At 42.3% G+C, this 12,583-nt stretch overlaps 1 protein-coding gene across 1 annotated transcript in view; it reads right to left on the bottom strand.

Moving 5' to 3' along the window:
* Positions 1-737: 737 nt before the first annotated feature.
* Positions 738-12,583, bottom strand: part of sptlc3 (serine palmitoyltransferase, long chain base subunit 3) — a 32,799-nt gene continuing 20,953 nt past the window's right edge. The window contains 5 exon segments of the mRNA XM_061837243.1: positions 738-2,194; positions 2,196-2,242; positions 2,313-2,442; positions 3,369-3,504; positions 5,235-5,361. Coding sequence (XP_061693227.1) covers positions 2,131-2,194; positions 2,196-2,242; positions 2,313-2,442; positions 3,369-3,504; positions 5,235-5,361 — 504 coding nt within the window. The 3' untranslated portion in view covers positions 738-2,130.

The following is a 12,583-nucleotide window of genomic DNA, read 5'->3' as shown; positions in this document are numbered from 1 at the left end:
AATTGCAAAATTTTCTACGCAGAGGTTATTATCTATGCTGATGAAAGCTCTATGTGACATTTGTATAAACCTTGGCAATGCAATGAATTGTCATAATGTTTGTATCAAATTAGCTTTGTGGAGTGTAAAGAGTAATTTTGATATCTGGATAATTTTATCCATGTATGTGGAGCTGAATCACAATTTACATTACCGCAGATTACATATCAAATGTCTTTTCCACAGTGAGTTCCCTAACCCGAAAATAATATAATAAAAAGTAAATAATCTTAAGAGGCAAATATGGTTTAATAAAAAAAAGAACAATCATATAGTCAACTCCTTGATCTAGAACTTAAAAAAAGGCTTTTAAAAGACTGACAAAGAGAGATTTGTTAGTACAGTATAAAATTTGCCATATTTGCAAACCTTCTCTTGTTAAAAGTTGTAGCAGTACAGGATTTCCAAACCGTCTCTTGTTAAAAAGATTAGAAAAATAGAACAATTTTACATTCACAAAAAACTTGCAGCTGGTAGCAGAACGTGGGTGGCTCCCTGCAAGTCTGGACCCTTTTTCAAGTCTCACGTAACACATACACTCATATTTGAATCTTCGCAGCTGTCTGCAATACTTGCATGTTAGCCGTGTGTGAAACGAGGTACTTCTCCAAAATATAGTTTCCACATCGTGTAGTCGCAAGATTCAAGTGACCAAATATCTGACCCAATAGTACGAGGGTTAGTCAAAACGTAATGAGTCAAATTTTCCTCTAGCTTTATTTATTGCAATAAAAAAGCAATCCAGACATAGAAATAAAACCCCATAAAGAGGTGATTTCATTGCTAAATGTCAATACAATCTTCTTCTCAACATCGACTGTCCCTCAATGAACAAGGGAGGCTAGATATGCTAAGCTTGTAAAATTCACTAGGCCACGCTTAAAAACTTTTTTTTGGTATTGATTGCAGGATCCTTAACTTGTTCATCATCAAAGAAGCGCTGACTGCTCACTACTTCTTTTCAAGGTCAAAAAAAGGTCCTAATGTGATGGTACCAGATCGGGTGAGTGTGTGGGATGGGTTATGGTAGTCCAGAGAGAGGAAATAATGACTTTTTCAAGCTTTTTTTCCTCGTCACGGAGGTCACGCAAAACCGGCCTTTGAGCTTGACCTTTGATCCCAGGCACCCACTTTTTGACTATGCTGAACATGTAGCCTATTGCAGCTTCCCCATCCACATTTTGGAACCTTTTGAAAATGTTTAGTTGCGCTTCCCTTTTCAAAAACAAGACATTCAATCAATCACAGCTGTCTGCTTCTGACTGGTATCCAACAATTATGTCATTTCCAAAATGGCGGACTGGAAGAGGACAGGCTTAAATAATAAAGTTTTGTTCGAAACAAACCTAAAAACATGTATCTAAACCAGTTGCTTCCAAACTGGGGGATGCAGCGCAACCATCAACTATCATTTAAACATTTCATTATTAAAAGTTTTGTCATTCATGTTTTTGTTGATTTCGAAGGAATATTGTTTGCAAAGGCGGGGTGGAGGCGGTGTTCAATAGCAAAAGCTGGGAGTGGATGGGTGGGGGCGGGTGGGAGTCGCTGAAAATGACATCTCCAAAAAGTTTAGGAACTTTTGATTTAAACTAAAAATTTCAGGCTAAGAATAGAATCAATTATTAGGAGTTTTAAGTAAAAGTTAAATTCCCTATTAAATTACATTAGTGTTTGAGTGTCCCTCATATACATATATTCCATAGGGTTGTTGGCAAAATGTGTAGCTTTTGTCAATATTTTATTATTTAAAGAACTTATCTATGGCTTGTATTTTTCACTTTTTTTATAGGGTAAGGAACCACATTTTGTGACAGCATTTAATACATCTGTGTGAGGGTCACATTGTGTGGGTGTACCTTGCGTTGTGCCCTAATTCATTCAATAAATTTACAAATTCTGTATATTTTTACAATACATTACAAAGCAGAAACAACTGACCAAGGATCTTCTGGCTGCACGATCATCTGGTACTTTTTACTTTTGTTGTTGATCAAATCAACCTGCGACTCCTGAAAAAATGTGTTCCAGTTCTTATGTGGACTCGTGGCCGTATGTAGTTTTAACACAGTCAAGTGGTCAAGAGTTGCTTCAGCCATCTAGCTCAAAGTCAGTCTCATGACAGAGGTTGGGCCAGCGGGACTTTCTTTTGCGAGAACTTCAGACCCAGGCCGTCTCCCACTTCGTCCAGGTGGTGCAAGACCTAAAGACCCAACAAATGTTTCATAGTATGTTTGTGTTCTTGTCATTGAGCAAGGACATTTCGGACGTACCTCGTCCAGCATGTCTCTGGTGTGGGCGGCAGACATGCAGAAGCGAGCGCGGGCTTCGGTTATCGGCGTTGCGGGGAAGCCGACCACGACCACGGCGATTTTCCTCTCAAGCATTTCTCGAGCAAAAGCTCTGCTCGGTGACAGAGAATTAAAACCCCCATTGTTACATGCTCTGGTTCATAAAAGAAGATTGAAAATGACATTTTTTTCTTCATGAAATGCTTAATTGCTTGATTTACTGTACATTTTGTTCCTATGATGCAAAAAAAAAAAAAAAAAAGTTTTCCTGTGTCTCACTTTTGTACTTACTCTTTTTTTTTATCAGCTAGCTTCAATTGGGGCATATTTATTCTCTCAGCCGTGGAGGTCATAGTACGCCTTAAACTGTTTCCACTCAATTTTGTCCGGAGGTTTGGGTTGGTTTTAGTGGGCATAAATACATACTTCCCAAAAATATTGGGGGATGTGAGACGTTTTAGAGGGGCTGCAGCTATGCTAAAAATGGTCCGAGCAATGCCCATGAGGAGCCCAATACATTTTCGAGCAGACTCTGACATATTGTGTGTTTTGCAATATTGTCAACGCAGGAGGTAAGTGTATAATTTTGGATGATTTGGCTGCAGTGAATGGTGATGGTTTGTGCCCTGATGTGTTGATTCAATTTTAATTTGGGTCTTTGTCTCTGAACAGAAACCCGTCCCATATTGTTGTGTGAAAACCCAGCAACTCCCTTTCAGGGATTGAAATGTTAACACACATCAATGTGCACCAGGAGACACATTATACCTGAGTGGGTTCTGCATAATAGCTACCTGATGTTTTCTCTTCAGTAGTCACAGATACGACTCGACTCAAACAGTCCACACCAGTGATTCATGGAAACTTTTAAATGTGGGCCACGGCAGCCGTTCAAATCACTTCAACATGAAACACGCTGATGTGGCTGAAAATTGCTTGTGACAACAAACAACGCTGAGCATTTAATGCTTCAAAATGGGACCACGCACAGTTCATCTGACAAGAAGAGGCCCGTGTATACATCTGGAGCATCCTTACACCACTTTGCCCGGCATGTAGAGCAGAAGGGGCACCACGGGGGAGTCGTCGTTGCCGTAGATGATGAAGCCCATTTTCTTCACCTTGGCCCGGAAGTATCTGGTGTTCTGAGACAACTGTTGGATGCGTTGGATGCCTTCAACAAAGACAAAAAGAGATGAATTGCACAAGATTATAGTTTGATCAGAGTTTCACGGTAAGGTAGATAACGAGTACATTTACAGGAAAGAAAATGATTTCTACATAACTTTGTAGATTCAGTGCAGAAAATGGCCGGCACGCTTTGCTTTAAAATTTTCCGTTAAAATACGCGTTCCCTCTGACGTCCCTTCACAGGGACATAAGCAACTGTCAGCAGTAACTAACGCAATATGACTTCTTATCTTGTTATGCGAGGCCTACGCCTCCATCTGGGCCTGTGCAGCCTCTCCCCTATGAAGTTGATGGTGACTACAACTCAGCTGCATCAGCAGATGGTTCAGTTTTGTCCACAGCCGGGTACGTCGTGCAAACATGCATGTTGCCAGACTGAACCCTTGCAGATTGCGACACATTGGATACGAAATGCACAAACACGTTTGGAAGTGAACACATTTAGTGTCACACGCATTTCAGGTATTAGGAACAAGCCAGAAGTGCCAAGTGCTTGCCTCCTCACTTCCATCACCCCTGTGTTCTCTCACAAGCCAGCCCGCGATGTGGCTGGCCCAGCTGCGTCTTAGTGCATGGTACTGTTTATTTTTGATTACCTGGGAGCGCATTGCAAGGGAAAAAGAAGGCATTTGGAACTTTCCTTATCTTAAATGGGGGAAAACACATAACATGCAGGCACCAGCCTAGAAATACAGGCCATATTTTTTAGGTTGTTCCTTTTTTACGGAAGGCAGAAGGGGCGGAAAGTGGGGGGCAAGGAGGTCAAAAACCCGATGCCAGACACAATAATTGTAAGGAGTGAGTCTCGACTATGCAGAGGTTCTTTTTGTCTGATTTTCTTCATGCTTCTGAGCTCTCCTCACCAGTTTGCTTTCAAGTGTGAAATTCTACATTTAAGAGGAAAAAAAAAGAGCAGTGGAGGGAGACAGGAGAAGGGGCACGATGAAACTAATCTGGCGCAGGCACAAAGACAAATGAAGTCTTTGTTTATTAGTGATGGGGTGGACACTGGACTCATTGTTTGTGAACGAGTGTTTGCTTGAAGACAAGTCTCTGCAGTTATTTCTTTTGGCTTAATGCGATGCAAAGCATGTTTGGTTCAAAGCCAGACACTCCAGCATGATTGCATATTTCAGACGAGTCCGTCAGAGTGATTAAAGTGCTGCAGAACCTTAGGTGCACCGTCAATGACCTGCAGGATTGTGGTGACCTTTTCCCTTGGCATTAATATTCAGGGGCACAAATGGGGCTGGGTTGTACTTGTGCAGGCCCAGCTCTTCAACTATCAAGTCCTAACAACTCCATTGGGTTGGGGGTTCTTTGGTGGTACTGCAACAAACCACTACTTCCTTGCCCTTGTGTCTGATGCCATTAAAGCAGAAACTATTCAGAGGTCTATGGTTCCTTCAAACACACATGAAAATGATTTCCTCTATGTGAGGGTCACGTGCGCTGGGGTACAGCATGCCCTCCACCCTCTTTTCTTTCTACCATTGCAGACCCCTGTAATTGTTACCATATTTTCCGACCAAGCAGCTGTTTCTTTTCCCCTGCAGGTCTGGACTTACTCCTAATGCTAACATTGGTACAGTCCTCCAGATTCAGATTGCTTTTTGTTTCCACCGAAATGATGTGCTGGTGTAAAGAGTTACTAAGAGACGGACAGATAGTATTTGTCAAATCCAAACCTATGTGTACTGAGACGGTACTTACCCTCTGTGCTGCCATCCTGTCCTGTGATGCACTTTATGGCCCGTATTATCTGTTCAGCAACAGGAGGAGACATGCTCGAGGTGTACATGGCACTGTGGGACTGGCTGCACAGGTAGTCGACCAAATCCTGCAATGAAAGTCCGATCACGGAAACAAATACTGGACATTATAGGGGCTGAGGCCTTCTGGGAGTAGCGAAAATCCACGAGTAACTGAGGCCTCGCGTAATGGTTCATAATTGTCTTTAGATGTCACAAGATAGCGGCAAAGCAACACTTTTGTCAACAAAGCTCTTCAGGTCACTTCCACATACTGTAGTTTCTTGGCACCAAGATGTCAAAAGTGGACAAAAAGCGAGTTTTTCAGTAATTGGTTAGGGGACGGTTCCCCTTCAATATTTGTGAGGAAGTGTGAATGCCAATCTGTTAAATATGAGGGGTCACTTTCTAAAAATGTACACTTTCCCCTAGGTTCATGAGATAATGGAAGGAAGAAATAAACTTTGCAAAAACCGTCAGAGGAAGCCAAGCCTCAAGATTTACAATAGCCTACCAATTCCACCAGATGGTGGGGGTAGGGGCACTAACTTTTGTCTAAATGAAACTCGACCACACAGTTCAATAGAGTTCCTTGGCACCAAGATGCCGCATTGATTGTGGCTTGAGCACAAAAACAGCAACTTGGCAAACTGTTGAGAGCATAATGGAGGATAGGTTTGCCTCCACCCCCCCAAAAAAAATGAAATAAACACACACACACACACACACACACACACACACACACACACACACACACACACACACACACACACACACACACACAGGTGAATTTACCAATACTGAAACACATATACGCGAGGTTCACTGTACTTAAAATCTACATTTTCCCCAGACTTCTTCTGGCTGAAATGATTGAAGAAATGCACTTCTGAGCAAAATCCACTAGAGGAAGCCCAAGTTCACTACACCTGAAGAGCCATCTGCAAGATGGTTTTCTGTTACCATGACGACCTGCAACCATGCGTTCTGGAACATCTCTCATTCTGCACTCTAGGAACGAGAGCAGAACACTTGAAATGAGCCAGAATAGGCTCCTTCGTGCTCATTATTCTCACATGTCAGCAAGAGATGACTTCTGCTGCTGGTCGTGAAGATGTGAGAAGCCCTACTGCTGCAAATCCATCTGATCGTGATTCCTGTGGAAAGTGCTCTGAAGTTGGAGCAGGCTCAAAGCCATCACGGAATGTGTGGTGGACGGTGGGTGTCGGGTGATGACACACCGCTGGAGATGCTGTCTGGCCACCACTTCCACTCTCGCCATCTGTCCCCGCTGGGCGGTGGCTGCGGCTTCCATGTGCACATGTGTGAGGGGAAAGGATTTAAGGGGAAATGCTCAAACGCGGGATACAAATCCCCAACCGACGTTACATCTGTTTTCGTTTTGAGACTGGGGATTTTCACCACAGGATTTTGGTGTGACCAAGATCACCAATAAAGCTAACATGTCAGAGGAAAAAAAAACTCCAACTCCAGTCCGGGGTGTGGAGTGACAGGTTTAGAGAGTCTGCTTTAGCTGCAGACAAAAACAGAATTACTAATGTTGTAGTGAAAAGCCACAAACGTACGAGCAGTACCAAAACAAAATAACTTAAAAGCAGCGTAACCATTGGCTTTTCCATGTTTTCCTCTCCTAATAAAATTGTTTTCTTGAACTGCTCAACCCAGAATCTCACCAAGCAAACACCTTGATATCGAAAAATGTTCTCTCACGCTGGACTTTACTACGGCCAGCTGTCACGCCAGCCACAGTGGTGGTACTTCAAACATGATCATGCCTGTTTAAGGCAGCGTTGTTAAAATCTGGAGCACAGTTCTGAGGCTGCCACAAGAAGGGGCTGGCCATCTGCCAGCTGTACCTTCTTATTATGGCTGAGCCAACATTCAGGAAAGGACAGGAAGGGTTCCATTCTCAGTACCTAATTCAAACAACATGGCTACTTCCTCTGCAGCATTCTAATCAAGTGCCACAAAACCCATGTGGTTATGTACTAAAGTGTACTTCTTAATGGAGTAAATCGGAAATCAAAAGCCTGGCCAAAATTTGTTAGACGTATGTGAGCTTTGAGAGAGATTGGTCGTGACAAAAGCGTGTGTGGTTCATTTTAAACATCTTGTCAAACAAACCTGGCTGAAAAATCAGGAAATAAAAGATATATAAAAAAAAAATTGTTTTCTTGTCTTGGGAGCCACAAAATCTTTCAACAGACCAGAAGTCCATCTTTTGTATGGATTCTGGATTGGAGTATGCAAATATTGCCTCCCCAAAAGCAAACTTGAACTTTCTATGCGCCGATTTGTGTAGATGCTTTACTTATTTGTCACCTCTTGTCTGTCATTTTCCTCCTGCGTCAACCCATCCCCCAACCAGTCAGTTCCTTTGCTTACTTTGACCTCACCTGCGCCTCACTATGTCATTTTTGTCTGTTTCCTTTTACAGAGGAGCTCTATTGACTTTGTCACTTGTGGCTCATTTGCCATATTTTTCAGACTAGAAATCACCTTTTTTCATGCTTTGGCTGGTCCCGTGATATGTACTCCACTTTACATGTTCACATGTTCATTATTTTCACTGACAGCCGCAAGAGAGAGGCTCTTGGCTTGTATGCCAGTATCTGCTACCCGTATTTCTCCAGTGACACTGAAAATTTAAAATCTAAAAATGTCAACTTACAAAGAGACAATTGATTTGGAGTGACACTCAGCGTTTGGTAAATTTACGTTATGTTGTTCATTTTATAGAAATATAAAATTTTTAATCTCTGTTGTTCTCTATTCTATTGTTATTACAATAAGTAGTCTTTCAAGATTAAATGTCTCTTCTTGGTCTCTGATTTTATAAAATAAACATCTGCCCAAAAATGTGACTAATAGTTCAGTGGGACTTTACCATTTTTTTTTCTTCAAATGCAGTTTTTGGCTGGTGCGACTTACACTTCGGAGCAGTTTATAGTCTGGAAAATACAGTAATAATCTTCTTGCTGTCCTCTCTACTCCCATTTTTCGATTCTCTATTGCATTTTCTCCAGTGCAAAATAAAACGTGAACCACTTTTGGCAATTTTCTAAAAATGGGTCCATCCATTCCCCTTTTCCACACCACCATGACCAAACATGTAACAGTCGTAGAGGGAACAGATTTAAAACATTCTCTAACGGTATGATTGTTATATTCTAGTAATTCACAGAGATGGTTTTTAAGACTTTTAATATTTAAATCTAAATATCTAAATTTATGATACCCAACATAACCCTACAGTAGAAATTCAAATTACATGGCGCTGTATTTATTGGTTGTACGGCACATAGTGTACCAGACCACATGCATTTTGACATAAAAGGTGTGACGGGGTGGACATACGGTAGCCGCTCCCTTGAGCTCCATCACAGTTCCTTGCTTGGAAGTTGTCAGGAAGCAGACCAGTTTCTTACTATCAACTAGTTCCAATTCACATCTGTCCATGACACTCCCTGTCCAAAACCCCAACTCATCCCTATCTTACCCTAAGAGCTGGGGGACACCCTGAACTGGTCGCCAGTCAATCACAGGCATAGAAAGGCAAGCCATAGAAACAAACAACCATTCATACTCAAAAACTCACACCTAGGCGCAATTGACCCCTCCGTAGAAATTGCGTCATCCGCGTCGCTGACCAATCAGAGGCCAGAGATATGCATAAACCACGCCCCTTTTTGGCGTCCACCGTTCCCTCAGACAACGTTGCATGGTCCAGTGTAGCTTTTGTTAGCGATTTATCGCGTATATGGGTTCTTTAACAAAAGATATGGTTAAGAGGTGTAGTCACGGACTTTGTAATAGTGACGACAGGTATCCTGAAAGGCTAGTTGGTGGAGTTCGATTCGTACCCTTTCCAAAACCGAAGACCCAGTACGAAAAATGCCTTTGATGGATCAAACTTTGTGGAAGACCGTATCATCAACTAAATCCATCTAATATCAACCGGAACAGATATGTTTGCACGAAAGTAAGACCTATTTTTGATTTTCAATGTCTCATATAAATAAATTAGCAATTCTTCACTTGCGTAACATAGTTACGTGTGAATGATTGACACAATTGATCTGTGTTGAGCGATATTTTGCAATGATCTGACTGCACAAACGTGTCTCTGTTCGGCGGCTACCGAGCTAAGCTAAACCGGACTAGCGAGTCCTAAAAGACTTCGACGTGCACCGAGACACCAAGACTGAAGGAAGGATGTTTGAGGACACTAAAGTAGTGATTGGCGTACTCGGTCGGGACTGACGTAGGTTAGGCACTAATTCAAGAATACTTTTTGAGGGGAGCGCGTGACGTTACACAAAGAAAATGAGAGAAACAACTCGTAAATCAAGCCTCGCCTTCTTTTCCGTCATACGGCGGTTCACAAACGGCTAGACAGATACACATACAGATTCTGCACACAAGTGTGATAAGTAACACGGAAATAGGAAACTGTCAATGACGAATTCGTCTTTGGGTTATAATATATTATATTATGTGGCTTCTCGGTCTTCCTCTTACTCCGGAAAGATCTTGCGCTAATATCAATGGTTTCTCCGTCGATATGCATGTAAATACCATTGAAATACCCCTCGCTGAAATACTTGAAGCCCTGCTGTCTGCTTTTCAACGATATTTCACTATTCGCTAAGAATGCGAGTGAGAAATCAGATGGTAAATCGGACAATTTTGCTCTAGTCTTTTCTTCCTGCGCCGCCATTTTTGCTAATTGTTTGTCTGAGGTTAGCACACGTGGTGTGACGTAACTTCAGGAGGCGTGGTTAAGTACGGAGGTGTCTTCAGTTAACCTACTATGCATGTTTTGGAGATGTAGGAGTAAACTGGAGTCCGTGGAGAAAACCCAAACAGGCACGTGAAGAACATGCAAACTCCACACAGGCGAGACCAGGATTTGAACCCTGTTCCTCAGAACAGTAGGGCAGATATGTGGACCAGTTGTTCACTGTGTACAATGTGTTGGATTTTGGAATTTTGATTTTTGTAAAACAAGTTTGTTCCTCAGGTTGCACGAGGAAGACTAGCGTGTTAAGAGCTGCACTTCTTCTCACACATGGTGTTACGGTATGCATGTAGCAATTTCTTCGCCCATAAAAAGTGAGTCACAGGAGTGGGATGGTCAGTCATACTCTGGCGTTAACACAACCAAGCTGCTTGCATTTTAGGTCATGTTCTTTCTGTGACTGCCATAAACAACAAATAAACAATAGCATGTTGAACATAAGTAGCTCTAATTGACCAAGCTGTTTTTGTGTTAATGTTAAGTCAGTTTCTATGCACAGGGTTCATACTCAGTCTGACCAAAAAAATGTAAGGGCTTTTTAGGGGCATTCTGAGGGGCCGACACGGAAAAAATTTAGGGCCGACACGAAAAATTTAGGGCCATCGTGGGAAATCAAGAGTAAGGAAAAAAGACTCACCCAATGGTGCCATCAACCGTTCTTGGTTCATCAAATGTTCCAGTACCTCAGTACCTGTGACAGCAGGGTTCATACTCAGTCTGACCAAAAAAATTTAAGGGCTTTTTAGGGGCATTCTTAGGGCCTGACATGAAAAATTTAGGTCCATCGTGGGAAATCAAGAGTACGGAAAAAAGACTCACCCAATGGTGCCATCAACCGTTCTTGGTTCATCAAATGTTCCAGTATCTCAGTACCTGTGACAGTGATCACCTGTTGCCCCTTGTGGTAGTTGTCATTGATATGACCATTGTCAACGTCTTCACATAACAGTATACAGAAAAACAGATTCTAACTACAATTGCAACTATATACACAAACGTATTCTACTGATGTCTGTTTCAGCACCCCTACTCTAGCTCCTTGAGCCTACCCAGTGCCTCCTCTATTTGTTGCTGCAGAGGTGCCAAAGTGGCTCTCTTGTCCTTTGCTCTGCCTCTGAGTGCATTGGCCTCGGTGATAAACCTGTTTCCTCTTTCCTTCTGCCTCCTCACACAGCCTGTCAGCCTTCTCAATTAGCGTTGGTATGTCAGTCTCTATTCTGGCTTTTTTGGCTTTGAGGCAGTAGAGATGAATAGATGGCAGCGATGCCAAATGTAGCCTGGTACGAAGTCTTCCTTTCCCCACAGTGGTAGTTTTTAGCAATGTCACTGTCTGGGAACATGACTGCAAACACTTTCGAATTAATTTCATAAGATTTGTAACTGTAATGCCTGCAGATCACTTTTAAAGTCCACACGATCTCTGCCTTTAACGAGTCAGTCTTCGTGTATTAAACTACGTTCATAAAGCCTGACTTCTGGCTGGACAACTGTAGGTGCGCATTAGGGATCGCAACAGCTTACAAATACCGGTTGTAACCGGTTTTCGGATTTTTAAAACCAAAACCGTAATCGGACTTTCGAAATCGGTTAAAATTTCCAATCATTTATTCCAGTTCCGGTACTACACAATTGCGCTATTTTTTCAACATCATTTCCACTTTTTTCAAGTTTCGCTGTTAGAGTGAAGTTGGACTCAAAAGAACATTCAGTTTAATCAAAGAAACATCAAACATGGCATCGAGGAAACGCTCCAAAGTATGGGAGTAAACTTGTTTTATTGGCAGACATCAAAACACTACTCGCATAACAGGGGGAACTCTGTGAACTCGTCACTCCGGAAGAGCAACAACAAAAACAGTCGGTGCGGAACCCCGCACCCCAACTCGAGGTCCCGCGGGTGAATTATGTAAAGACCACTATGGTACCGGTTTTAAAACCGGTAAATCGTTTTTTTTGCTACAACTGTTTGGTTAAAACCGGTTATGAAAGTAAGCGGTTTTTTTTGTGATCCCTAGTGCGCATGCACTGCTAGTACCACTGCCTGAAGTTGATGCTTCACTATCTTGATATTTTAGAAACAGATTCATACCAACAGAAGATGAGAGAGTCTTTGCCAAATCAGCGTGTCTCCTTTTTTTCCGGTGCGACTCCAGCGCTTTGACGCCCATCTTTTCAATCTGGTAACTCTGCTTGCACAGATGGCAGTAAAACATGTGCCGATCTTTTGGATCTCGACAAACCCAGCTCCCAAACTCCTTACTTTCAACCCAAGCTTCTTGAAAAATGCACTTCCCCGTGATACAAGTTGGATCGATGAAAGAACTACGCTACGTCGTAACGAAGACGAAGTGAAATGCCTACTCACGGAAACAAACAATGGAATATCGACAAGATGTCGACTAGTTGTCAACACGGTGACTTCCGTTGACAATTTCCGGCTGATTCGAACGCCAGACGGATTGCTATTTTTTTTTTACATTAAAGATTAA

This window comes from Syngnathoides biaculeatus, chromosome 12 (genome assembly GCF_019802595.1).
Source record: "Syngnathoides biaculeatus isolate LvHL_M chromosome 12, ASM1980259v1, whole genome shotgun sequence".
NCBI classification, from domain to species: domain Eukaryota; kingdom Metazoa; phylum Chordata; class Actinopteri; order Syngnathiformes; family Syngnathidae; genus Syngnathoides; species Syngnathoides biaculeatus.
Note: the sequence above shows the minus strand (reverse complement) of the source record. Positions and strands in the feature narration are given on the sequence as shown.